Source organism: Rhodnius prolixus, unplaced genomic scaffold, assembly GCF_049639745.1.
Source record: "Rhodnius prolixus isolate KJV_2025 unplaced genomic scaffold, Rpr scaffold_2, whole genome shotgun sequence".
NCBI classification, from domain to species: domain Eukaryota; kingdom Metazoa; phylum Arthropoda; class Insecta; order Hemiptera; family Reduviidae; genus Rhodnius; species Rhodnius prolixus.
The window spans coordinates 33,825,612-33,851,952 of record NW_027411592.1 but is presented as its reverse complement, the minus strand read 5'-3'; the positions used below and the strand labels follow the sequence as shown (position 1 = coordinate 33,851,952).

General features: G+C 35.6%; 1 protein-coding gene across 2 annotated transcripts in view; it reads left to right on the top strand.

Moving 5' to 3' along the window:
• GABA-B-R2 (gamma-aminobutyric acid type B receptor subunit 2) overlaps positions 1 to 26,341 on the top strand; it is an 802,816-nt gene that overhangs the window by 485,158 nt on the left and 291,317 nt on the right. For both annotated transcript variants that reach the window (XM_074121125.1, XM_074121124.1), the window contains exon 2: positions 957 to 1,230. In XM_074121125.1, the coding sequence (XP_073977226.1) occupies positions 970 to 1,230 (261 nt within the window). In that variant the 5' untranslated portion in view covers positions 957 to 969. The remainder of the gene's footprint in view (positions 1 to 956; positions 1,231 to 26,341) is intronic.

Genomic DNA, 26,341 nt, shown 5'->3' with positions numbered 1-26,341 from the left:
GATGAAGTACTTGGCTAGAAACGACTTCACAGACAATGCAGTGTGTGCCGGCGCGTTGTCTTGATGGAGAACCCACGACTTGTTCTTCCACAAATCGGGTCGTTTTTTCCTTACTGTTTCACGGAGTTGAGCAAGCACTTCACGGTAGTAATGTTGATTAATTATAATCTATATTTTCATCCGTTTTGGAAGTGGAAGGGCAACCCGGGCGGTCATCATCTCCGACGTCTTCTCGGCCATCTTGGAAACGCTCAAAAACTCGCGCACGTGATAAACATTCATCGCCATAAACTTCTTTTAATAACAGATAAGTTTCAGTAGCGGTTTCTCCAAGTTTCATGTGAAATTTCACGACAATTCGTTGCTCTTGTGTAGTATCATGTTTTCGGCAAAACGAAACTAACACCTCTTACACAAACGACGGTTCCGGTCAGACAGATTTCTCTACAAACACGTGAGACGCTGCAATCCAAAGAGAAGGCTTTACCTGCCCAGCCGTCGGTCGTTAGGATTTGGCACATGCATAGTTCTTCTGTAGCAGCATCAGTCTCGTTATTTAATAGCCACATCTCGTACATTTCCCTCAGGACAATCTTTGTTGAAAATAAATCTACTTTTTGTAACAAGGATTTTTTATTTCATAAAACTCTTTCCCTTGCTGCATTTCCGTATTAGTGATCGCACGGTTACTGTGTGTTGTGAGCGGAAAACAAGACATGATGGCTGTCCTCCGAACATGATAGTTCTTCCTGAAAGCTGTGTATTTTGAAAGTAATCTGCAAGGCATGCGTTATACACCCAAACGATTTAGAACACAAGTGACTGTGGCAACTTCTAAGAGTCTCTTGTTTAGTAGAATTAGTAGCTGTTAAAAGATTATTTTAAACCTAAATTATAGATTAATATTTAAAAGTAATAAATAAGAAAAAATCTCAGATTTGTGTGTGTGGTTACAGGTGGTGTTGACCGATGTGGTCGGATGGCGTGGGGCGGGTGGGGGCAGCGTTGTTGTGCACCTGCTGCCTCCTAGCCGCCTCTCAAAGGCCGACCGGTCCAAACAAGAGACATGACCTCTATATCGCCGGTTTCTTCCCTTATGGTCGACACGTGCCAGAATCACATATTGGACGCGGTGTCATGCCAGCCGTCAAATTGGCTCTGGATCACATTAACGACAATCCAACCGTTCTCAGGAACTACAGGCTCCACATGTGGTGGAATGATACTCAGGTCACTATTGCCTTTTCTATTTTTAACAATTACTATTTATTAATTGTAATGTTTTTTTGTAGCATCGAGACTAAGAATCAACATCTCAAACGTCTTTATAGTAGATCATTAACAAAAATAAATTAGCTATCAAATTACGCTTATCATTTCATAATTATTAGGATTTTAAAAACAATTATATAATTTTAAGCAACATTTTACTGTTACTTGCTCTATTTTTAATGACTGTGTCTCAAAGGGCGGTCTGACTTTTGAATGATGAGTCATACCGCCTAAAATGATGTTTTTTAATGTATCCTTTTAGACGGCCATTAGCACAAATGGTGGATTATTGTCAAGATGGTATGAAAATTGATGTGTTCAAATGGAATCCAAAGTAACAATGTAGAATATTTTAGCAGGTTGAATTATTCAACATGGGATACCATCGTTAACTACATTTTCGATTTATTTGTTTGTATGCGGGCAGGGCTTATCGTCCAAGTGCCAATTAGGGGTCGTGGTTGGAGCCAGAAGCACATACTTTACTATTAACATTTTTTCATAAAAATTCTAGATTCAATTGTGGTTCTCCCACTTATAAATTCGCTACACCAAAATGCGCCCCTATTAATTTGTTTATCCAATGGATAAAATATGTTTTAACCATAATTATGAAATTTGAGATAAAGAAGGTTTATATTCGGCAACGCACCAGATCCTTATTATACCATCCCCTAGATCAGTGATGACGAACCTATGACCCGCGCAAGTTTTTTCACTAACCCACAATTGCTAGGCAACCATTTGTTTGTTTACGCGGGTTGATTTAGATTTTCTAATTGTGTGGATAATTTATATTCTATCTGTATTTTTTCTATCACTCATTGACACAAAAGCAATTTAAATGCTATCTATAAACTTTAGTTTGATCATTACAGTTCTAAAACGCAAATGACGACAAATGCTTTTGTAGTATTTGAAATAAAGCAAAAGTGTTTACAAAATATCAAATAAAATGTATAATTTTACTCATATTTTGTTTGTTAAAAAAATCGACAACCCAAAGCAAATAACCATATTTAGATTTTTCTTCAGATAAAACACACTTTTGTAAGGTTTTGTTCAGTTATGTTTGTAAAAAAGAGACTCCCATAGCACTTGTTTCGTTTCGTTTTACACGTTAAGCCAACTGAATTTTAAAGATGTTTAGTTTTAAAAATATTCAGTTTTTAATATAAAGTTTTTAAACTTAACTCTTGTGCAAATGGGCATTAGTGACCCAAGAGCTAGTACTAAAAAAGAAAATGAACAAAATTTGACCCACGTCTCAAAAAAGGTTCGCCATCCCTGCCCTAGATAGACTAGTAGATACCTTCTTACTTGTAGCAGTATCTTTCCAACCAAGCTTTGTTGCGATATGTTCTCTTTTAGCTGCAGGGAGCCAAACATCTCATAGCAATCAAACTAGATATAAGTAGTTTCTTTCTGCTCCTGACAGAGTACATCCCGTGTTAACTAACACCAACCAATGATACTTCCGCTACGTACTATGTCCTATGAATGCCAGCAACCATAAACTGGTGCCCACCTAATCTTAGTGGTTTCTAAGTTCTGCATTTACTCGAAATATTTTATGCCGATCAAACCCGTGATTTATTCCTTAAACAGCGTTCCAGGATTTACTAAGCTCTCTATAAAACCTTTGGTAAATATAAATTCCATTTTGTTTGACTAATTATAAAAATGATCGTACATGTAATAACTTCATCGTGGTCATTATTTTAAAGTTTAAATACTTAAAGATTTGTATCAGTTGAGGAGTTTTAGGTCACGTATCATTTGAGTATTCAATATTCCACTTCTAAAAATCAAGTACGGTTTGCCATCAAATTAATAAATTTTTATTTAATCAATAATGGAACATTATCTAGCAAAAGGAAGAGGTAAAATTAATTAAAGGATTAGATCGTAAGGAAGGAATGTGCTGGGATGACTAGTTCGTGCCTAAACTCTGGTCTTGTAATCTGTCCGTGCTAAAACAGTTTGTCTAATTGTGATAATTACAGAGTGTTGCTAGAGGACAAGTAGATGGTGAAGAGTTGACAGGCTGTCTTATCTAGTTGTCAGACATTTCACACATAGTGGGTCTTGCTCTACTTTGCTTAATTTACCCGAAGGGGCACATCATCTCCTTCCTTTATCTGAAGAATCGTAGGTTTCCACTTCCATTGAAGGAAGTTATTAAACGGTATGTACTTAAAAGATGAGCAGGAAGTTTTCCATCCGTGTAGAGCGGAAGCTGGCTGATGGGCAGATATGGTGGTGAAGAGAGTATCCGTGTGGCGGCGCTAACGATCCATTTGCTGAGCTGAGCGGGGAAGGTGGAAGTTTCAGCTCTAGATATGCACTACATCAGAGCTTCCATCTTTGTGTACCCTGTTAGGGGAGCTGGTCGGCTTGTTAACGGCACAGTTCTTCTCACCTCACCTGGTCCATCACAGTCTCTCCTCTTTTTAGAAAACGTTTTACACAGCATGGTAGACAAAATAAATTCTAAACAATTATACACTCCGTAAAGGTTTTTGTCTTCCCATACTACAAAACTGTTTTCAGTTTGCCGTCCTTGTAGTTCATCCCTAAGTGCAGACTGAATGAAACGTTCCAAACCAATTAAAATGTGAATAGTCTTGATTCCCTTTTAAAAATTCGCCAGATTTATCTTTTTTGTTAAACTATTTTTTTGTTTCTGTTTTTATTTATGTAATTTTTAAATAAAGTTTTTCTATTTTTGGGGAAGTTGAATTTTCTTTAAATTTGTAAAACAAAAATCCCAAATTAACTACTATTTGTTAACAAGTACACATCCTTCATCAGCTTCATACAAGTTACAGACACACTTACATAAAATAGAATCCTGGGCAAAGAAGTAGCGGATTAAAATGAACCCAGAAATTCCAGCATGCCACGTTTACTCTTCGGCGGGGCTCCTGTCCACCTGTCCTCTTCACCAGTAATCCTCTTCCTTGTACAGATCCGGTGCGCTACCTTGGGCTCTACATAGACAAACGATTCACGTGGAACCCACACACTAGACTTGAAAGACAAGCAATTACAAAACGTGCGAAACTTCTTTACAGACTACTTGGACGACGCTCCAAATTGCCATTAGAACTCAAACGTTTAACATACAACACTATCCTCAAACCTAAGTAAACTTACGGACTAGAACTGTGGGGTTCAGCCAAACCTACAAACATACGGACTGTACAGACATTTCAATCAAAACTCCTTCGACAGATAGCTGACGCTCCTTTCTACGTGACTAACCTCACTCTTCACACCGACCACAACATCCCCTTCATAGACCAACTCGCCAAGACTAAATACCAAAAATTCCATACTGCTCTCTCGACTAGCTCTAATCCTCTTGTACTGTCTCTCGCTTCCTCTGACATCCCTAATACTCCTCGCCGACTGAATCGCCAGTGACCCCGTGTCTTTCTTATAGACTGAAGACCTAAATCATTACTCTCCTATCTCTCCTCTCTCCTCCTCGTATTCTCCTCTATTATATAGAGAGAGCTACCGCTGGGTAGTTTTTCTCCTCCCGCACCAGTTCATCACTCTCTCCATATACTTATTGTATACAATGTATACAGATTGTAAATTACAAAATAAATTAAAAAAAAAAAAGAAAAAAGTTAATAGTTCTAAACCAGTTTTTCCTAACCTTTGTTCATCGTGTAGGTTGTTTGCACAGCAGTAGTATCTCATTTCTAAAATCATCTGGCCACCCAGAGCCAAGCGTAAATCTTAGTATTCAAAATTACTATTCACGAAAACGGTACCTAAAAAGGCCATTTAACCAAATTTAATGATGTCTTGTGTTAAGTTCATTTACAAAAAATATTTACAAAGTATTTGGCAATTATTTATCACATTAAGTATACCTAATGCTTTGTAAAAAATTGACATTTCTGGTAAGTCCTAATTGGGTATAATGATACATACAGGGTAAAATGATGCTATTTTTTATTTATTTATTATTATTATTATTATTTTCCTGTTTTTTAAAGACGTGTCACCATCTTAGGTCTTCATTCTTTAGTAGGTTTTCATGCTTTTTGAGTGTCGGCCTTTGGATGGTTCTTCTCTCGTTACAGAATACACTGTCCATCATTGGATTAAGCAGTAAGGATTAAGAGTGAAGAATGTCCACCACCGGTCAGTGAGCTGGAAGAGATCTGGATTCATACTGAGGATCTCCGCGTGGGAGTCCAGTACTACTGCGCTAATAACAAATGTTATTATAAATTTTCTATCAGGAATCGTCAATCTCGGCAGACGGATCATTGTGCATTGTCATGCAATATTTGTCTAAATTTAACTATAGTTATTGTATAAATTGGTTACAATAAAACATTTTTTTAATTATTATTAATTACGCTCACTACGCCTCCAGACTTCGAAAACTTCTTAACGCTCCGTTCTATGTATCTAACCTCATTATCTATAATGACCTCAAAATCCCTTTCATTACAGATCTTGCTAACACTCGTTTTCTCAAATTTCATTCCTCTACAGCAGCTCATCCTAACCCTCTCATAGAACACCTATCTTCCTCCACATTACCAGGTAATCCTCTAAGGAGATTGAAGAGAAGATGGCCTCCTGATTTTCTCTTATCGTGAGAGCAAAGCACGTTACTGGAGTGCCACCACTGGGTGCCTTCTCCACTCGTGATTTTCACGTATTCTTTATCAGGTACCACATTTGCTTGTTGCAACAAACGTTGCAGTTGTAAATTCCAATAAAAGATTATAAAAAAAAATTATTAATACAAATATAAAGAAAATTTATTTTTTTAAGAAAACATTCGTCCAAACTATCTCTCGTTATAAAGTATATTTTCCTTCCTCAGTTCTCTTTTAGTCCCTTTGCATTTGCAGATTCACGGAGAGGAGATTTTTCCAGAATCTGTTCTTGATTCTTTCTTCAGATCACTTTCGGACTTGGCTGTCCATCATTCAGTTTCCCTCTGGAATCTGCCTAAACGGTCAGAAGTTTCATCAATTAAAAATTTCTTAAATGATTTTCAAAATAAAGTCTGTAGTTAGAGGATTTCCTACCGTACCTAAATTTTTGGAATATCAGAAGTTCTTAAACTCTCAATTGGCAAATTCGATTCCTTTTTTTCAGTTCTTACAATTCATTTCGGAAACTTCACTCTGTGGCCAACAACACACATCCCCTGTCAAGTCTAATTGGCTTTCCCGGATGGACTGTTTCTTCACCAAACCATTTGTTCATTAAATTTTTCTTTTACGTTTTATTTGTTATTCTCCACTATTCTGTTCACTCATTCTACAGAACTTGCCTTTGCTAACTTAAAAGAAATATTTGTTCTTCTTACTGAAATGGGACTTTTTAATTTTAGTAATGCTTATGTAAAATTATGAAGCTGTTTAACCATGTATTTAGAATTAAAGCAGTAATTTACAAAAACCTATTTTGTACCCAGTTTACGTAGTTTTAACTTCTAAGTTCCAGAACAAATATATGCTAATTGCTATGAAATGTTATTTTACGTACATTAATGCTTTGATGCTAATGAAACATTTCGAACTGTCAGATACAATGTTTATTAGAAACTAATTGAGGGGCACGATGAAAACGAAATGGGTGTGAAATCGCCAAATTTGGAATTCAAACCGCGGCGATGTAGCAGAAACATTTAGTGAATTTTGTAGAATCTGTTACAGCCAAATAATAAATTAACCTTTCAAAACTGACTAACAATTACGTGTAAATGTTTGAGTTTGAAAAAGTTTATTTACAATTTAAAATAGATATACAAAAGGAGGTTTCAGGCTGCAGTGCCTATATACTCTTCACAACCATGATATTTACATAGATAAATGGTCCAAACTTACATACTAAGGCAAAGAAACGTTACTACAACGTGTAAATGAATTTCCAATTAAAAAAAAATATTTTGGTACAAAGAGATACAATTTCAAAACTCACAATTAACAAAAAAAATAAAGCTTCAAACTTTGGACTTTTTTTTTCTGGACATTTATTATACATAGTTATTTACCATTTGAAAACTATTAGCATGAGTAAATTTGCTGAGTTGTACATGCAGTATTGGAGTATCACCTTCCTAGAAGGTTACTCCTCTTCCTATGACAGGATGTCTCACGGCATTGCAAACGTCTGCAAGGATTCCCAGTGATGGTTAGAGAGAACAAGTTTATGGATGTGTTATTGTGTGGCTTAGTGTTTAGTGGATTTTTTGTTTTAATCCGTTTAAGGTCCCTTAAGGGCGTTAAGGTCAGTTGTAAAGTCCTGTTTGTGATATAATTTGGGACATTGATTGCTTGATGTTATGTAAAGATTTATTCTTTACGTTTTGTACCGTTTAGTGTGCTGGCCGTAGGTCCAAATACGTATTTTTATGGCTCTTTAATTTCTGGTTTTGATCGTTTATCGAGTATTTCTTTATCATCTACAGATAAATTTTCGGTACATGAGTGTTTCTTGTTTGCTGTCGATCGAAGATAGCGAAGATCTTTATGATGAGGTAACGATGTGCTTTGATTTAAACGATCGAAAGTTAAAACAACTGAATTTGTTAACATGTAAATTTCGTTTCCATGATTTAGATCTTCCAGAGCTCGAAACATACTTTAATGAGACTTAGATTGTAATTGTGAGAGTGCTATCGTAGCATCTTTGTTAGTTTCGTAGTAAAGGCATTGTGTGATAGTAAATAAAATGTTTTACTGAATGGCTTGTTTTCCAGCAGCTTTTCTATTTTGAGTTTTGACTAAAAAGATCCATGTGGAAGTCCGTTTACTGTAGTGTTGTCCAACTCGTGCGGTAACTGCGTGCAAATGTCTCCTAACTTAAAGTAGCGTCGAAGTTACAGCCTTGTTTTTACAGATGGAAAACATGAAATTGAACAGAAGAAACACCTTTAAAAGATACTTTTCTCAGAATATAATTTAGACTTATTTTTTCATTTTTTTTTTTTTTTTTTGGCTCGTCAACAGCTGAGGTTATTAGCGCCCGGAGCTTTTTTCAGTGCACTGCCAGCCTCCGGACAGTGTTCTCTCGTTATAGACACCACTGTCCATCACCGGACAGTGAGCTGTAAGAAGCTCCTAGGAAGAGAAAATCTAAGGGTCAGCAGCTGGATTAGAACCCGAGACCTCCGCGTGGGAGTCCAGTACGCTAACCGCGTAGCTAATCCCTTCCTTTTTTCATATTATTAAGGGTTGCTAAAAAATAAAATAAAAACTACATAATAATAGCCAACATTTTAAAAAATTTATTTCTTATTGATGTTTTTGTTATTATTATAAAATATTAAATATTTTTCCTCATAGTTCGATGCCGTAGGTCCACATTGGTTTAAGAAAACTGTTATAAATAGACGTTTCTTCTCTAGTGATCTATTGTCTAATTGTCTTTTGAGCTGTCGTTATCGAGTGATCATTTCTTGTCACTTAAATTGCGTAGGAGGTTTCCATGTTAGTCTTATATCGATGAACAGCCCAAGGTAGCGGACGATATCAGAGGATGGGTTTTAGTATAGAGAAGGCAAAAAGAAGAATGAAGTAATATGCCGAGACTAAGTTCCATTTGTTTTTTTACCCTCCACCTACGAAACTATTTCTCTAAACTTGTAAGAAGATCCTGCATATTTCTTTGGGAGATTACTAGGTCAGGATCAAATTAGAGGATAACAGTATCATCATAGTATCTGGAGAGGATAGTATGAGGGTCGATAAGGATATCTCCTTTCTGGAAGCAGGTGTTCCGCAAGGAGTATTCTAGGCCCTCTACTCTATATAGCACGCAGTTGATTTATGGTAACATTTTCTTACCTTTATGAGAGTGGGTCTTTGTAAATTTGCAGAGATAAATATTATTGGAATTTTAATTATTTCATACAGATGAATTTTAAGGGAAAAACTAATAAAATTACAGTGATAATGTATAAATATTTCATCTTCGCTATAGAGGTACCATTGTGAGTGTTTGTGAATTGGTCAGCGGGATAGAAGAGTTTGCATGAGAAGTGTCCCGAGGGACTCCAGTAAAACGTGGTAATATTCCAACACCCCTTGTAGTGCAATTCTGTGGTATGTACGCCACGACCTTTAATAATAGCAATGGAACTCATATAACCCGTTGAGCCGTAATAAAACTTTATGTAGCAGAAATATAGGAATACAATCCCAAGCTAACCTAGACATGTATATACATAGATCAAGTGTTAAAACAGAACAAAGTATGGGCAAGAACGTGCACATATGTATGGGGAGGCTTATATTTTGTGTAAAGTTGCTCTCTGATCTGCGAATTCTATACTTTCTTTCTGATGTAAGGTGTTAGTTTTCAATTCTGTCACACTTTTATATTCACAACTTCCACTACACATATCTTAAAGTTCATCAGTTAAACAAGAAAAAAAACAAATATTCGTCTGGTTTCAGAATTCAACAGCTAATTGTTTATATCTTAAGCCTATCAGTTGACAGAGACACATATATCACTTTTTTTTTATAAGTTTAAGTAGAAACTGTTTTCAGAACCTTGTCTGTAATTTAGAAAGCTTTGAAGCATTGCTTCAATTATGTTTAGTATTTTTAAATTTGTCCAAAATAAGGAGTGGAAAAAATGATTTTTTTCTATTTGAACTATCTGGAAGTACCGAGAATTACTGAAAAATTGAAATGTAACGCAGGGCGGAATTGAGTTGTAGAAAATGAGAAGACCTCCGTGATGCTTGAGCCAGGAGATCTTGAGGAGATAATATATGTGATTCTTTGTTACAATGTGTATGAAGTCCTCCAAGTCTTAAGAACTAGTGAAAAGTGTAGAGCGCTCCTGCGGCCAGTTTGAGAAGTCCCAGAAGAAAATCCCAGAGATTCACAGCAGTCTCTGCTTGAGCGGTAGTAGCAGTTTCGGATTGGCTGGCACTTGCTTGCCTATTCAGCGCAGCACCACTTTTAGACACATTTGGTGAGTTCTCTAGGTTCTAAGAGCTTGACTTGTTTGATGCTGTCCGTCACCGTCTAATTAAAACAAGGCACGAGTTAATTTACTCGAAATTTCCCAAGCACAATTATTACCCTGAGTGGTAATAATTTGCAAAATTTCTCGACCACTCAAATGGTTAGAGAATAGTAATAACTTTATTTTATTGGCACTACTATTTTCCTAATTAGCTGTTTTTATAAATTAATTCAGAATTCTATGATGGAAGATAAACCTAACTACTCAGCTATACCGTTCTGCTGAATTGTCACAATTCTTATGGTGACTTATTGTCACTGACGTAGGCACCTATTTGGTTAAACTGTTTGAAAGGCGCAATCTGATTGGAGGTTGAGTTAATCATTGGGGAAGAGGACTAACCACTGCTTTATGGAGCTTGCCGATTCTGCGGATATTCCAATCCACTAAAGAAGAACCCCCTCACATAATACCTCCACAGATCAGAGGCATACCTATTGTTGTCTGCGACTAGTTAGTTTAGCGAACCCAAAAGCAAAACCTCGCTTATTGTCCCAAGTAGTATTTTCTTTGCGTCAACATTCTCAGCAAAACATTTGACACTTTAGGGAACCATAATAGGACCTTTTAGGACTTAGTGAAAATGGCTTATAGCTCCCCTCGTATAATGTACTGCGGTAGCCGAGAGGTTGGAGGCGAGGCCTGCAAAGTTAAGATGTAATGTGGTATTAATAGGTTCGATTCCCGGTTGTGATGGATTTTATTTAATGTATATTAAAAGAGTAATTTGAGTAGACTAGATTGTAGATTGTATTAGAAGGGCGGTTCCACCAAAAAGGGGAAGGAACGCAGGCAATCCAAAATGTCCATTGTTCCCCGCCCACTCCTCATCTCATCAGAGATACCGGGGCTTTAAAACAACAAATCCGGCTAAAGTTTGCCAGATGCCAGATAGGGAGCATGGCGACTCAATCGCCCAGTGCACTGAATAAACCTAGAAAGTTCGTTAAGATTACCAGATGCCACAATCTCCGGCAGGGAAACATTTAACGTCCCGAAGACGAGAAATCTAGTTTTAGAATAAACGGGGCAAACCTCTACTAAGTGCCGCACAGTCTCATTGGACTCACCATAGCCGGCGCAAATTGGCGACTGGGTAATGTCCAACTGGCGGATCCGGGACCTGCAAAAACCAACTATAGCCGTTTTTGGCTGGCCAAGAATTTCCTTAGCCTGACGGCAGTCAGCTCGGGATCTCCACCGTTACCGATGTTCCTTCAAAATCCACTGCTCCACCTCAGTTCTACAACGTCGATAGGATAATGGACTGAGGAGTCTTTGTTATTATCGCAGCTCCTTCCTTTGCTGTTTCATCAGCTAGTTCGTTACCCGGAATCCCGGAGTGACCATGTTAGAGTAGACTATGTTAAGTATTTTTTATTACCCTAGAGGACATCATTGTAAGTGTTCCAGGTCTGATACCGCTCTTCTTAGTGCACTTAACAGATATTTACACCGCAGTTAAACTGACTTCTACTTTGTTTAAGACTCTTATTACATCTTGTACACCTGTTATTGAAATCTTCAATTATTGAATCTAAAATAAAATACACGACATGCAATAACATAATCGATTTTATTCTGGAATTACGTCCTAAATAGGAACATCGCAATTAATCACTCATCAATAGTAGATAATTTATAGTAGGGCACAGAGGGGCGCAATATTAATTAGAAAGCATACCTTCATCAATGTATTAAAACTGTCCGGTAGGACAGTTGTATAAGGGTTGACCATCAAAAACTGCACGAAAAAGTGTAACGTTGAAAAACACCCAACTTTGACAATTTTTTTCTATTTTTCTATAAAAGATAAAATTCCCAAATTTTCTTTAAATCTTACTCCGAACCCTCCTTTATAACTGTAATTTTTTTGCAACCACCCAGATCTAATAGGTTTCGAGAGAAAAGTTGCCGAAAATGAGCAAAAACGGCTTTTTCAAAAAATGTTCTTGTTCTTGTTCTTGTTGTTGTTGTTGTTGTTGTTGTTCTTGTTCTTGTTACCTTTTTTGTAAACAACGTAGCGCCTAAACGCGTGAACCGATTTTCATGAATGAGGTGTCATTCGATTCGGAATTTTATGTAGATGTGCCTTTTGGGGGTCTCGGCCCTGTACATCGAATGGGAGAGGAGTTAGCCCCCTTTATGTAAGGCCCCCTCCAAAATTATTATTACTAATTACTCTATAAATCTTGGCCCGATTTTGATAAAATTTGGTAGGATGATAGGGTTAGGGCTCCCCTACGTAACATTAAAGCGGCGATCAGCTCTTACACTTGTTAAGGGGAAGTATAGCAATCGTTTCAAATTATCGACACGTGAACCGATTTTCATGAATGAAGTGTCATTCGAATCGAAATTTTGTACAGATTTGCACTTTAAAAGTCTCGACGCTATGCCTCATAAGGAGGGAAGTTTGCCCCACCCAAATAAGGCCCTTTCTAAAACTATTATTACCAATATTTCTACAAAGCTTAGTCCGATTTTGATAAAATTTAGCACGAAGAAGTGATTAAAGCTCCTCTACGTGGCTGTGAAGTGCCATCATGCTCTTACACCTACTAAGAGGAAGTACTGCAATCGTTAAAATTATCAATGAGTGAACCGATTTACATCAATGAATTGTCGTTCGATACAAAATCTTTGCCTTTTAGGGAGAAGTACTGTAATCGCAGTTTATTTTTCTTGCTCCCCTTAAAAGGAAGTACTGAAATCGCAGTTTAATTTTGCTATTTACGTACAAATACCTTCCTATTTTATTCAAAACGCTTTCTAAAAAAAAATGGTTATTGAGGATGGTTTGGGGACCGCAACTATAACCATTCTTTAAAAAGATCTCTCCAGTGGTAGTTACGGTTCCGATTTAACACCTTATCAGGTTATAATGATAGAATAGCTTATTCCAAATTTTAAAAAAATCTGTAAAGCAGACGTAACTTTGCTAATAGACAAAAAGGAAAATCTATCCAAAAGGTACAAAAATCTCCTTAACAAAAACTTACAGTTTAAAAAGTTAAGTATAAGGGTTGATTAAACGCCAAAAGGTACACAAATCAGCAAGTACCCAACATTTCATTAATACTTCATTGATATTATTTAAGTAATTTTACCGCATTAATTTTCATTAATATTTGTTAAGAATTTATTAGATGTCACATACCCTTATGCTGGCTAGTTCATTCATAATAGTTATAATTGTGATAAAATGTATATTATATCTTCGTATAAATAGGTACTTTATTTTAACTCTATTCCAAATTATCTTCTGATTTCTCTTTAATGTGCCCTTTATTCTGAAGATGTCACATATACATGCATGTTAAATTAGAAAAAGACAAATTTAGAGTCGGCTACTGTTTAAATTTGAATCACGGAGGATTTAAAACAATATTTCAGTCTTGAATTCGTCTTACCGAAATATTCGTGAGGACAAATAACACACAGTTAATAACAAGTAGATTATTCAACAATAATTATTCATTTCTCAATTGTAATTTAATTTAGTTCCCCTAATTTTACTTATAGTAAAATACTGGAATAATTAGCTGCCCTAAAAATATGCATATCTTATTTATTTTATATTACATATATATAACATTGTGGGATGAATACCTAGATGGAGAATGTAATTGAAGAAAACTATATTATTTACGATAAAGCCAGATTGACTGCTACATAAAATAACAATTACTTTAATCGAAGAATGAACTTAAACCGACGATTTTTATTTAAAAATAAAAATAAATAAATAAAATCATTGATGTATGTTGGTGTGAGCAATTTTTAAAAAACGTTTATGAATTTTTTAGCCTCATATTTTTTTATTTTTTATAACGTTTTCTTTTTCACCTGTAATTAATAGTTTGATTATTATAGATAAATAGATATTACAGTCAATCTAAGTTAAACGGTGTGCTACTTCAACAAATATTTTGTAGATGAAAATGGCCAGCATAAGGGTATGTGACATCTAATAAATTCTTAACAAATATTAATGAAAATTAATGCGGTAAAATTACTTAAATAATATCAATGAAGTATTAATGAAATGTTGGGTACTTGCTGATTTGTGTACCTTTTGGCGTTTAATCAACCCTTATACTTAACTTTTTAAACTGTAAGTTTTTGTTAAGGAGATTATATCAGGCTTTATTATTGGTCCAAGTATGTTATTAAATTGCCCTACGTAATATTACCAAATTAATTGTTTAATAAATTAATGTAATTTAAATAAGATATTTAAATTATCGATTCACCAAATGTTGTCGAGTTACACAGTTTTAGCAGATTTTTTGAAATATTTGTTTAAAATATTTCCTAACATTTTCTCAAATATTTCAGTAAGATCAGAAGTAAATGTTTAAAGTGCAATTTGTAACCTTTGACTTCCTTATTTTAAGACAATCTACTTAAAAATTGACTACTGGTCCATCTAAAAGAGTTTTCAATGAATTAAACAACTTGATAAATTAACACTGTTGCGTGTTCGTGAACACTTTTCTTGCAAAACAAACGTAATTTCTCATACGAAGATAAAAGGAATCCTGGAAAATGATATACCGTTTGAAAGCCCATTAAACAAGGAAAAATTATAAAAAGTGCCAGCACCTAGGTCTGATAATGATAGGGCCTAATGAGTTTTCTTAAAAATTTCGATTACTTTTATTTTTCCAGCATTCGGAGGAAGATTGAGGGTGTTTGGAGAATAACTTATGCTTCAAAATGGTATCAATTTTTAGAAAATTTATCTGTCTTTCTAACCGTGTCATCAGAATCGAATTCGGACTAAAACTTTCTGAGTAATAACATTTTTATTGGAAAAAGTAATGATTTTAGAAAAAAAATGTAAAGTGACGTCACTCAAGAACAGTGGAAAATATGAAGTTGTCCAACACGTCATTGAACTCCACTTTAGATGTACTAGTCACAGTAGGCCTATGCACATTACTTAATGGTTCACCCTGTATAGTTTTATGGTTCGGCTGTATAGTTTTCCAATTTCATTCAAAAATAAAATTCGTCTTCCGACTTTATCCGACTTCTGTATGAGTTTTTATATTAATGGGACCACAATTTTGTTGACATTTATTTTCTTTATTTAGAAAGGAATTATGTGTAAAAACTATTACGGAAGACTTTATTTAAATTTATGTAGGAAATGTGCAACTCTATGGCTGCATTTACGGAGATAAATTATATTTACAAAACTAGGAGAAAAAATTAAATAAAGTAAAGAAAATGCCTACTTTTTCAGTAGGGGCTTCACGTTCTACCACCAATTAGGTGTCGTGGGGCCTAGTTGGTGGCAGAAACACATACTTTACTATTAACAGTTTTCCTAACGAATAAAAACTAGTCATACGCGGGATTCAATTTAGGAAAGTCCCACTAACTTATTTACGCATCATAACCTTTACCTTAACACTAACTCCAAAGTTATAGTTCTATTCGTAATCAATTAATGTAAATAGAAAATCGTAAGAATAATTTTGGAGTAAGTAGATAAAAAGTGGAAAAACTTATTTGTAAAATAGTGCTTTCGTTTATAAGATTTTGTTAAAACTCTCAGTTTTAGCAACAATGTTAACTCTTTTCAATAAAACATAAGAAACAAGAACGTACATTATACTGAAAAAGCATAGTAAATGTAAGCCACCTCTCTCTCTCCAAGAATTCCTGTTAATAGAATTTTCTGGGTAAATATTAGTATTAGAAGATACAGACCCACCTTTGTACAATAAACATTCCTTTAAAAGAAGAACTTGGTGAAGCCGTTTAGGAGAAGATTCAAGAAAATTAAAAAATCTAAGCAGTGAAGTGGTACTTTCACGAAGTTGAGTTTCGTGATTGCGTGTTGTTTCTAATTGTGGGTTTCTGATTTTGACCGCTAAGTGTCAAGTCTATTGGTGAGACCAGATCGAGAGCTTCATAGTTTCAACTGCCTGCAATTTTTTTCGTTTTTGAGTTACTCACACACACAGTTGGAGATTTTTTGCTAATTTGGTTTTATTAATGGGACCTCAAAGTAGAGAATTTTCGGTTTAAACTCAATTTTGAAAATTTGGCACGATTAACTTTTAAGAAAAAGGCAAAAAAAAAATCATTGATTACTTCCTTAAAGCATGAAAACTGTTATAGTAGCACCGGGCAGCTAAAGACTATTTGACAAAAGAACCTCCGTTTCCAGTGGGACTGTGCTCTATAGTGCTCCTTGAGAGAGCTTAGGCAGTCCGTTTCTACCTTCCTGGCAAATTGTAGAGGGTTAGTGCCCCTTCTTCACCCGCATCTTCGCTTCTAATACCTGGCAGATCTTGACTATCCAACTGTGAACTTCCCATCTCTGCCGGCTTACATCTCCTAACCACTTCTCACTGCTGAACGTGCGTGTTTTGTTAGGTGCGTATGTGAGTCTACTATATTCTCCATTATTACTCGGTTAGAAATGAAAAGTCACACAATCATCTGGTAAATTGTTGTACAATCCTTTACCCCAGTTAGAGCGACAGACCTCGCAGAATCCTGCTAAAACTGTTCTTACATTAATCTCAGCCATAATATTTTGAAGCGGAATTAATATTTCTCCGCCCAAATCTTCTTTATCTTAAAAATTTATGTTAATTTTCAAAGCGGCTTAAGCTTTATTTTTGTTTCATTTAGTTTATAAAAATCTCTGAGAAACTCTTAACAGTTACTTAATTTCCTCTTAGATGTTTTACTTCCTTATTTTGTTCATTTTGATTTGAGCATTTTCGTTTAAAACTTCCTCCGGGCCAGTCTTATCTACCAGTGCTCTACATATTTAAACTAGTTAGAACTTAATATATTAAAACTTTCTGTTCAATGTCTAATCTCAATGTAGTTGAAGATTTATAACATTATGAATGTCCAATGTCCAATTCTTAAAGAATTTAGAATCCGGTGGTTTAATAAGAAAACGCTAACTAAAACAGAAGCAATTAGTTACCTGAATGGGCAGAATAATAGTTTTAAGCGCCTTTATTGGTACCTTGGAGGCGGCTAATTACAGACAGGTTTTGATTTCTAATTACAATTTTTAAATTTACTTTATTTAAGTGAAGGTTTTAATTAAATTTTGCGGATTTCAATAATTAATTTAAATTTGTTAATATTATTTTAGCGGTTGGTATTTTAATTTTCTTTGATAAAGAATCTTTCTGTTTTTGAAAAATACTTGTATTAATGTATGTAATTTTGTAAGTGAGGTCAACCTCTGCAGACGGACATAATGTCCATGCATTGTGTTGATTTTCTGTAGTTTTCTGTTCATTATGTTTTGTATTATTTTGTATCATTATTTAATAAACACACATTATTATTATTATATTAACATTTTTACTACAATGAAGTTTGTTAATATTTAATGATGTCTTAACAATTTCTGAAAAGCCATAATTGCGAATCTTATGGGACGGTGCCCTGAAGTGCGAGGTATAGCGGGTGAGATTTAACATTAATAAAGCATGATGTGAATAGAACAAATGCGGAATGAAGCGTGAAATAGCTGCTTACTCGACGAACGACCACGAGTAAAATTATTTAATTGACATTTCTTCTTTTATAAAGACAACTTTACTAATTGAACTGAACTAATTGCAGAGAACGATCTAGAAAAAAAGAAATAAAGAAGGTCTAAAAGAGAGAGCGAGCAAGAAACTTTTTTGAGGAACACCATTAAAGATTTCCAAAAAATGGAAGCACTGAGACTCTAAATCGGAACCAGAAGAAACGGTCAGATAAGACAAAGACTTGAGCGTTTGGTAATTCCGTTAAGGGAAGGGCGTTCTTAGCCAACCGAGGGTGATGTATACGTTTAAACGACAGGGTGATTTGGAAAACACACAATGTTTCACCTTAACAGCAATGGAAGTGGCATCTACAAAGCGATCCCGTGTTGGTCGGCGGGAGAGTGGAGAGTTCAGAACCTGAATTGATGATCTGGAAGCAGAACTGCTGGGAAAGAGGAGCCGATGCGTTTGTGACGAAGTCCGCTCGACTAATTTTCCATTTTTTATTATTCTTGATGTAAAAGGAAATGACTGAATAATGTAATTTAAATTGCTTAATTTTAAAACAATTAAAACTTTCAGAATGAATTTAAATTTAATTAAAATTTTAATAGAATAATTGCCTTGAATAGAAGTTTAAATGAATAATGAAATTAATTAAAATAGAAACCTTCAAAGTATTAATTAAAAAACAGAACAAAAAAGAATTTTCACTTTTTAGAATTCATGCCCAACCATGAAGGTGTTATTTTCTAATTACCTCCCAAAGCGGAATTCTTCATTGTATAGATTTTCGAAACTTTGTCTATGAAAGTGTATGGTGAAATCTTAATAATTTTTCTTGAGGAATAATTAGTGCGTCATCCAACTTCATTGCGTCATATTGTAGTAGCAATTCAAATAAGTTTCTGGATTAAACAATCTATTATTTTACTGCTTGGAAAATTGATGGATAAGATTTCCAATCCCTCCAGGTGGTGGACATCAGAGGCCTATATTACTGTAGTTCAATTACTTTGAATTGTTTGGCTTTCCTGATGAGTTTTGTAAAATTAAAGCTTATAATCCAAGTAGAGCTTGAATATTCAAAGACCTCAGAAACTGCTGATGTTAAGGTTTTTTTTAAACTTAACAGTTTTTCTAAAGTTTATCTTTAATTAGATCTAAATCCCAGCCATTTTTATGTTCTTTTTTTTCAGATCTTTTATTTTCTGATGAAGTTCTTTTAAAGTAGGGTTTCTTCCCTACTGGGCTTATAAAACGAAGCGTGGTCAAATGATATTGCTTCATGCAGTTACGCTCATGAACTAAGTTAATTTCATGGTTTCTAAACAACAGCCTTTGCTTTCTTACTAAGATGGTAAAACACAATCTTGTTTAAATAAAACTTTTACACATTATAAAAGAGGGAATAGTGGTATATGCTGAACTTAAAGTAAAGAATCTCGTAGTAGTAGATCTGCAACTGCAGAAAGATGAACATCCTCAATACCTGCCCACCATAATAAGCGCATTGATCTCCTCGATTTCTTTGGCACGTCTCGCCCTCTCACCAACAGCACGTTTGAATGTAGAACACTTTCCTATCTTCTGACTCTTTACAGCCATCCAATATCTAAAGCGCCAAGAGTTACTGCATTTCATAGATAAGTAGATTCTTCTCATGGAAAACAACTTAGTCCTGAGAATCATCTGATGATATAGATGCAGAATCAGAAGACCTACAGGCTCACTAATTACTTCAACAAAATACTAACTAGTACCTCTCTCCATATTAATCATCTTTGCAAATCCTATCTCTGGTTAACGGAAAGATGTATGCACAGAGGCAGATGGCACGTCACGCTTCTAAAAAAAACCAATGTCTTACAACAACCGACTTATTAGACAATTTATAGAAGAATTAACGAATCTAAAAAAAAAAATCTAATGCTAAATTCCTACACTTTACAGAAACATTGACTGCTGAGCGATAAATTGCTTTGGTTGACAACCAAAAGAAATCTTGCTGGTCTTGCACAAGGCATGGGTATTGCACACTTTAAGAGATAATACACAGCTGATTTACACATCCTCAGATTAAATTACTTACTTCTGATGATACAGCCATTTTGTCCTCTCACTCGAAACACATTCATTTCCTCGCGAGAGCAACACATTGCATCTTACCTCCTGAGAAATAGTGCTGGACAAAACTAATGCAGTTAAATACAGAAAAATCAACGCCCACTTCATACACCCACCGCAGTTGGCTGTAAGTTCTGACATCTGCGTTAACAACATTCCACTTCCTACGGCTGACCAGGTGAGATAACATACATTTACCGCAGACTCATCTGGAACCCGCACAATCCACTCAAACTCCAGTAACCAATTTCCCACAGAGGCCACAGAGGAAGAAACCTTACCCAATCTTGCTCACTATCGGAATCACTATCTATTTGAGATTTCTTATTACTTCTAAATATTCATAATTTCATTTAGCCCAATTGGTAACTGTTTGACTTGGACATGCCTTCTTCTCAGCTTAATTCTCCTCCGTGACTCCTTCTCCACTCACCTTTTACCCCTTCAGGTGCTCCGCTGCTGCAACATATAAACAAATAATCCAAAAATCTTTTTCTCTTAAACCATTAAAAAGCCTATTTCAAGCCTAGCTCAAAAAACTAACTTTACTGCCTGATCAATAGATCTTAAAACTTAGGACCAGTAACTCAGTGAGCGTTTTCAAGCGTTTTCACAGAGCGTGCTCTTAGGTTGTGACAAATGCAGTTCCCACTTACCCAGCCACATTTTCCGCTCCAATGGTCCAGTAAAAGAATTCCTCAGTGAATGAAGCAATTCTCCGTAACTAACTTAACTTTTTTATTCCTCAAATACTTTTATCTTTATATTTATTTAGTTTGCAATGTTTACTTTTTCTTTTTTTATACTTTTATACTTCTGATAAAAAAAACGTATTGACACATTCTTTAAGAAGGATAAAAGTTGTTTCACATGCGAAGTTGTGTGTTCCTCCATATTGTAGAGAATTTGTGTCATCAAAAAGAAAAGAAATAAACTCAATTTATAACAAATCTGCAAGTAAGTTACTGTTCTTTTTTAGCCTTATTCTTTAGTAAGAACTTTCAACTTCAAGACAACTTTATTTTTCTTCGTCGAAGCGAATAAAACTGCATTGAAACTTCCATAGAAAAGATTTAATCTGTATTTATTTTGATTACTGATTTATTAAAAGCATCAAAAAGTTTAATCGGTTTTTAATACTTTTTTACTTTAGGAATAAGGGGCCGTACTTAAATTACGTAACGCAATTTAAAGAGCTTTTTAATCCCTCCCCCCCCGATGTAACAGATCGTAACAAAATGTCAACCTCCCCTCCCCCCCTAGCCAAATGTACGTAATTTTTTGTTACCGACTTTTAACTTTTTTACCGACCTTATAAACTTGTACCATAAGTTAAATGATATAATACCAATAACTACCGTATAGCGCTAGTTTCAAGATGTATGAAGGTTGGCTATAGTAGAATTTGGCGCGAAAAATATCGTTAGTATTTTTCCATTAATGACCAAAAAATTATAGATTCAATTGGAAAAATTACGTACAAGCATTAAAAAAACCCCTCCCCCGAACCATAACGAATGGTAACAATCGAGCCTTACCCCCCTCCCCCCTTGCGTTCGTTACGTAATTTAAGTACGGCCCCTAACCTGTGTGGGCATTCGGAATGGGTCTTTGGGGCTAAGCCTAAAGCTTCCAATATCTATAAAATCCAAACCTTCCAATCAAAAACACTCTGTCGAATCGCGATTGCCCCTTACTTTGTATCTAACTCTATCTTGCACCATGATCTCCTTGTTCCTTAAGTTTCTGAAGCTGCAAGATTCTGTTACGTTAAATTCCACGTTTCAATTACCTCACATCCTAATCCTCCATTGCCTGGAAATACTCCAAGACGGTTGAAGTGCAGGTGGCCCCGCGATCTTCTCAGGTGCTAGTGCTACCTATTGTTTGATTGTGTTGCAATCTAGTGATTGCACTATGAAACCTTTGGAACCTTGAGGACCTAAGGAGATAGTAGCGCTTAAGAACTAGTAGGGAAAGTCCTCAACCTCTTTAGTAGGGGAGGTTTAGTCTACTAGATCCAAAAAAGGGAGCTGGCACAATAAGCCTCTTGTGGCTGCTGTGCTGTGGGGCGTAGGTCCCATCCCGTTTCTAATTCTAAGTGCCAGAGTACAATAGTGAACTGTTCTTCTTTAGGAATTTCACCATTGGGTGAACTCTCTCCTCATGCTACTCATGTATTTATGTATCGAGTTGTATCAGCTTCATATATTGCAGAAATGTACTGCAGTTATGAAAATTAATAAAGTTTAAAAAAAAAGTAGGCGTTAATAATTACAATTTGTAATTTACAAATAAACTTACTCAATTTACCATTGCCATCCCTAGCCTACTCTAAACTACAAACTACAAACTACAAAATATTAAAAGCAGAAACTACAATTTACTAGTGGTAGTACTGAGCCTAACCATAGATATTTACTATCTCAGCGCACAATCAGCGTACGTTACCAGGTATAACTTAGGTTTACTCGCTGTAACAACTCTCTGGATAATAATCGTCAATTGTTACAGAGCGATAGTCATTCAATCGGACTTGATGGTATTTTTGTATGATTTTAAAATCATCACCGGTGTATTCATATAAACTTAGTGATTTAGAACAGCGGCTAAGTCAAATTTGTCAGCGTTCACTGGCGTTTCCTCTTCTTACTTCAGAATGAACTATAGTTTTTCTTAGAAGATTGGCCCATAATCGAACCGAGATTAGTCATACTGATCCTTCTTTATTTCAGCTACCTCCACTTAAGGTAATATGAAGAGCTCACTTGCAGGGCATTAGAGGCCTTTCAGCGGTGTAAAGGCTGCTGGAATTTACTTCTCTCTCAGAATTACTTTCCTTAATAAAAAATATCTAGAACCTTCAGCTTTGTTTTTTACCTTAGGGTAACATAAGTAACATAATGCTCAATTTCTGCATATATCCATCTCGTTATGCCATATTACCATAGCGGTGCCAATTCCTCTTGAAACGTCCATCTCGGAATGTACAAAGCTAAGATCGTATTTCAGAATGGTCACAATCATTTGAAATTATTCTGCTCTACCATAAAAGTTTTGCTTAAAAAAATTTGCTTCTCTACATTGTTACATAAAACATTTTCGTCTTGTTTTGTGACAAAGAGAAATATGACAAGTACCTTCAGGACATTCTTACGGACAATGATGCTTGAGAAATGCGACAAGATTATGACTTGAACGTGAGCGTAGGAAGGTTCTGTAAAGAAGCACAACTGAATTGGTATCATTCAAATATTCAGGTACCGGGTGAGAGGCGGTAAAAAGGCGGACTGGAGAGCTTTGGGAATGCGCTCCCTGGCCACTCAAGCTGGCTTCTTCCTTCCTTAGTACCTTACTCGCCCTCAACTTCTCCTACATCTTCAATAATTCAAGACATTCTTTCCCATCTCCGCAACAACCTTGCCAGCACCCTTCTTTCACTACTGCCTTACCCTTTGCTGCCCACTCTGGTACATCAGATCCAACTGAATTTATCACAACTGCCACTAAAACGGGACTGACAGAGTAACGTCGCTCGTAATTCGGTCTGACCAACTTAGTACTGCTTACAAGAGCACACCAGGATTCCTCCTTCATGTAAACACACGCCACACTCTCGCACGTAGCACATCCTAGCTAGCAAGTAGTAAATCCTTGAGCAGCTATCAAATGTGCAAACTCGTCCGGCATTAATCCACTCGCGCCAGTAGCTCTTGTTTTGAGCAGAATTTTCTTTGCATTATTAAGTTTACAATATTATCAATTACTTTTTATTGTACTCTAGTCTTCTTCAACAAAAATTCTCCTCCTTGCTGCCTTGGGCTGATTAATATGAAATCCACATGCTACAAACAAGCAATTACTTAACGAGCAAAACTTCTTAGCTGGCTAATTGGATGACGAAATTACCAACGGAAACGAAGAGACTAATATACAATACAATAATCAAACCTAGGTGGACTTACGCACTAGCGCTGTGGCGTTCAGACAAACCGACAAACATAAACAAATCATTCAGATTTTCCATCTTAAGTACTCCATCAGAAAGTTGAGGCTCCATACTTTGCCATAAACCTTACTATTCATTGCGACCACAACTTGGCTTGCGCACGACAACTCTCCAAGACAAAATACGTACAGATCTCTTTACAGCTCTGGTCTTTTCGTACAATCTCTCAACTCGTTTGTAGGTAAATTTAAGTGTATTGTATACGAGTGGCAATACTGTTGAGGGTATATGAGAAGGGATGACCGTTTTGGCGTGGTAAGAGTAGCAGGTGGTAAGTGACGCTCCTTATGTTATGTACGTTATGTTATATTATGCCTTAAGTATTAAGTGAATAAACTAAACTTATGTTAGATTGGTGTCTATTTCAACCCTTAAGTAATCAACGTATATAATTGTTTTTGGATTTCTTCTCTCATTTTTGTCCGTGGTTTACGCAGAGATTGCTATCATTGAGTATCTCTCCTCATATTCTTCACGCCATAATACCAACTTCATTCACTTTACTTTTTACTTTTTTGAATAGAGAATTTTCGATAAAAATAGATTATAAATTTCAAAATACATAATTTTTTTCGCATGGTTAATAAACTACATTATGCACTCTCAATTAGCATATTTTATATCCAGATTTCATTGATTAGAATTGCGATTTAGTGAGTGTAATACAAAACTGTATAGACTAGAAATTGATCCGCCTAAGGATGTAATAATACTAAATATTTCTTAAATAATCTAAAAATAAATAATAAATCTCTCAACCTTGGATGTGGGTATTCGGTGTCAGTGCCACAGCCTTCTACAGCACAGCGGGTTACCACTTTGTCAATAGAAGCATAAAGCTGTTCTTTTAAAAAAAGAAACACCTAATACAGATGGCAAGAGCTATGCAAGTTAGTTGCAAAGTGTAAAAACGTTTCCTGAATAATTTGAAGTCTAGCAATATTAACGCGACATGTTCCTCAATTAATACGGCTCGAAGGGCAAGCGTAATAGGTTTTACAACCACTTTATATATCACCAGTTAGTTGACTAGCGACAATTTAGCTTGCGGAAGGTAGTGAAAACAGTGCTCGCGTGGATGCCTTCCTTTGCAGTTACACTCGCTGAGATGTCTGCGAAAGTAATCTTGCAATGAATTGTCACTCCTAGATAAGGAACAGAATTTTACCACGGCCCTAGTGGCCATTGTAGATACTTCTCTGCGAAGCGCTGGTTAGCGTTTGGTGAATAATATGGTCTCAGTATTACTGGCGTCGGAACCATTTCAGTGCGCTGCAGCTTCTGTACAGTGCCCTCGTTATAGACAACAGTTATAACTAGCATTTACAATTATATTTCACTTTGTTTTATATTTTACTTTGTACTACTGAATATGTAATTAGTACTTCTAATTATTGAAACCCAATTCCAAATTGATTCATCTTCAATCTAATCAGTCAAACTATTTTTACAATAAGTTCAATTATGCGTTATAATTTGTTTTTTAAATGACTAGAGAGAGGTAAAATAAAATTCCAACGGGGTTATTGGCGTCATAAAGTTAGCAGAACTCCAGTAAACAAGTATCCCAAACCCGGTGAATCTGTCAGCTGTAACATACAAATCTAAAGGACATCACTGTTTACTGCGGTGAAATAGGACACAAATATGTAGGAAAACATGGGTTTTATTATTTTTTTGTTTTTTTAATGTTTTAAGGCGCGTCAACATCTGAGATTGGCGCCCGGAGTTTTTTTTCAGTGCTCTGCCGGCCTCCGGACAATATTCTCTCGTTACAGTCAACACTGTCCACCACCGTACCGTGAGCTGTAAGAAACTCCTAGAAAGAGAAGATCTAAGGGCCAGCAGCTGGATTCGAACCAGCATCTCCGTGTGGGACTCCAATACCCTAACCGCAAAGCTAATCCCTTCCCTTATTGTTATTAAAAAAAAAAGTGTTTATAGTTTTCCAACAATCTCTTAAAGGATTACACAATTTAAATTATTACTGAAAATTTAGGAAATTTGGAAAAGTGAAAGGTTTTGATCGAAGGGATTTCATAGGGTTTAAATCATGCATAATTTTTTGAGCGATGTTTCCGTTGGATCTGACCTTTGCTAAACTTTTCTTTTATTCAGTAAATTTTTTTAATTTTGATATTTTGTCAAGTTAGACCGCAAAATTCATCACACGCTCTTTTTAGCCGGTGTCGTAGTAAGCTATTATTTTGCAAAAGGAGGGATGCTTTCATATTAATAACAAATCTGGAGAAGAGAGCTAAACTGAAATGGAAACCGAAATAATATCACTCTTGTTTAGAAAATAAAGTGTCTCCTACAATCATAAGTTAAATAATAAGTAAGTAAATAAAAGAAATCTGGTGTGAATATCTACAAC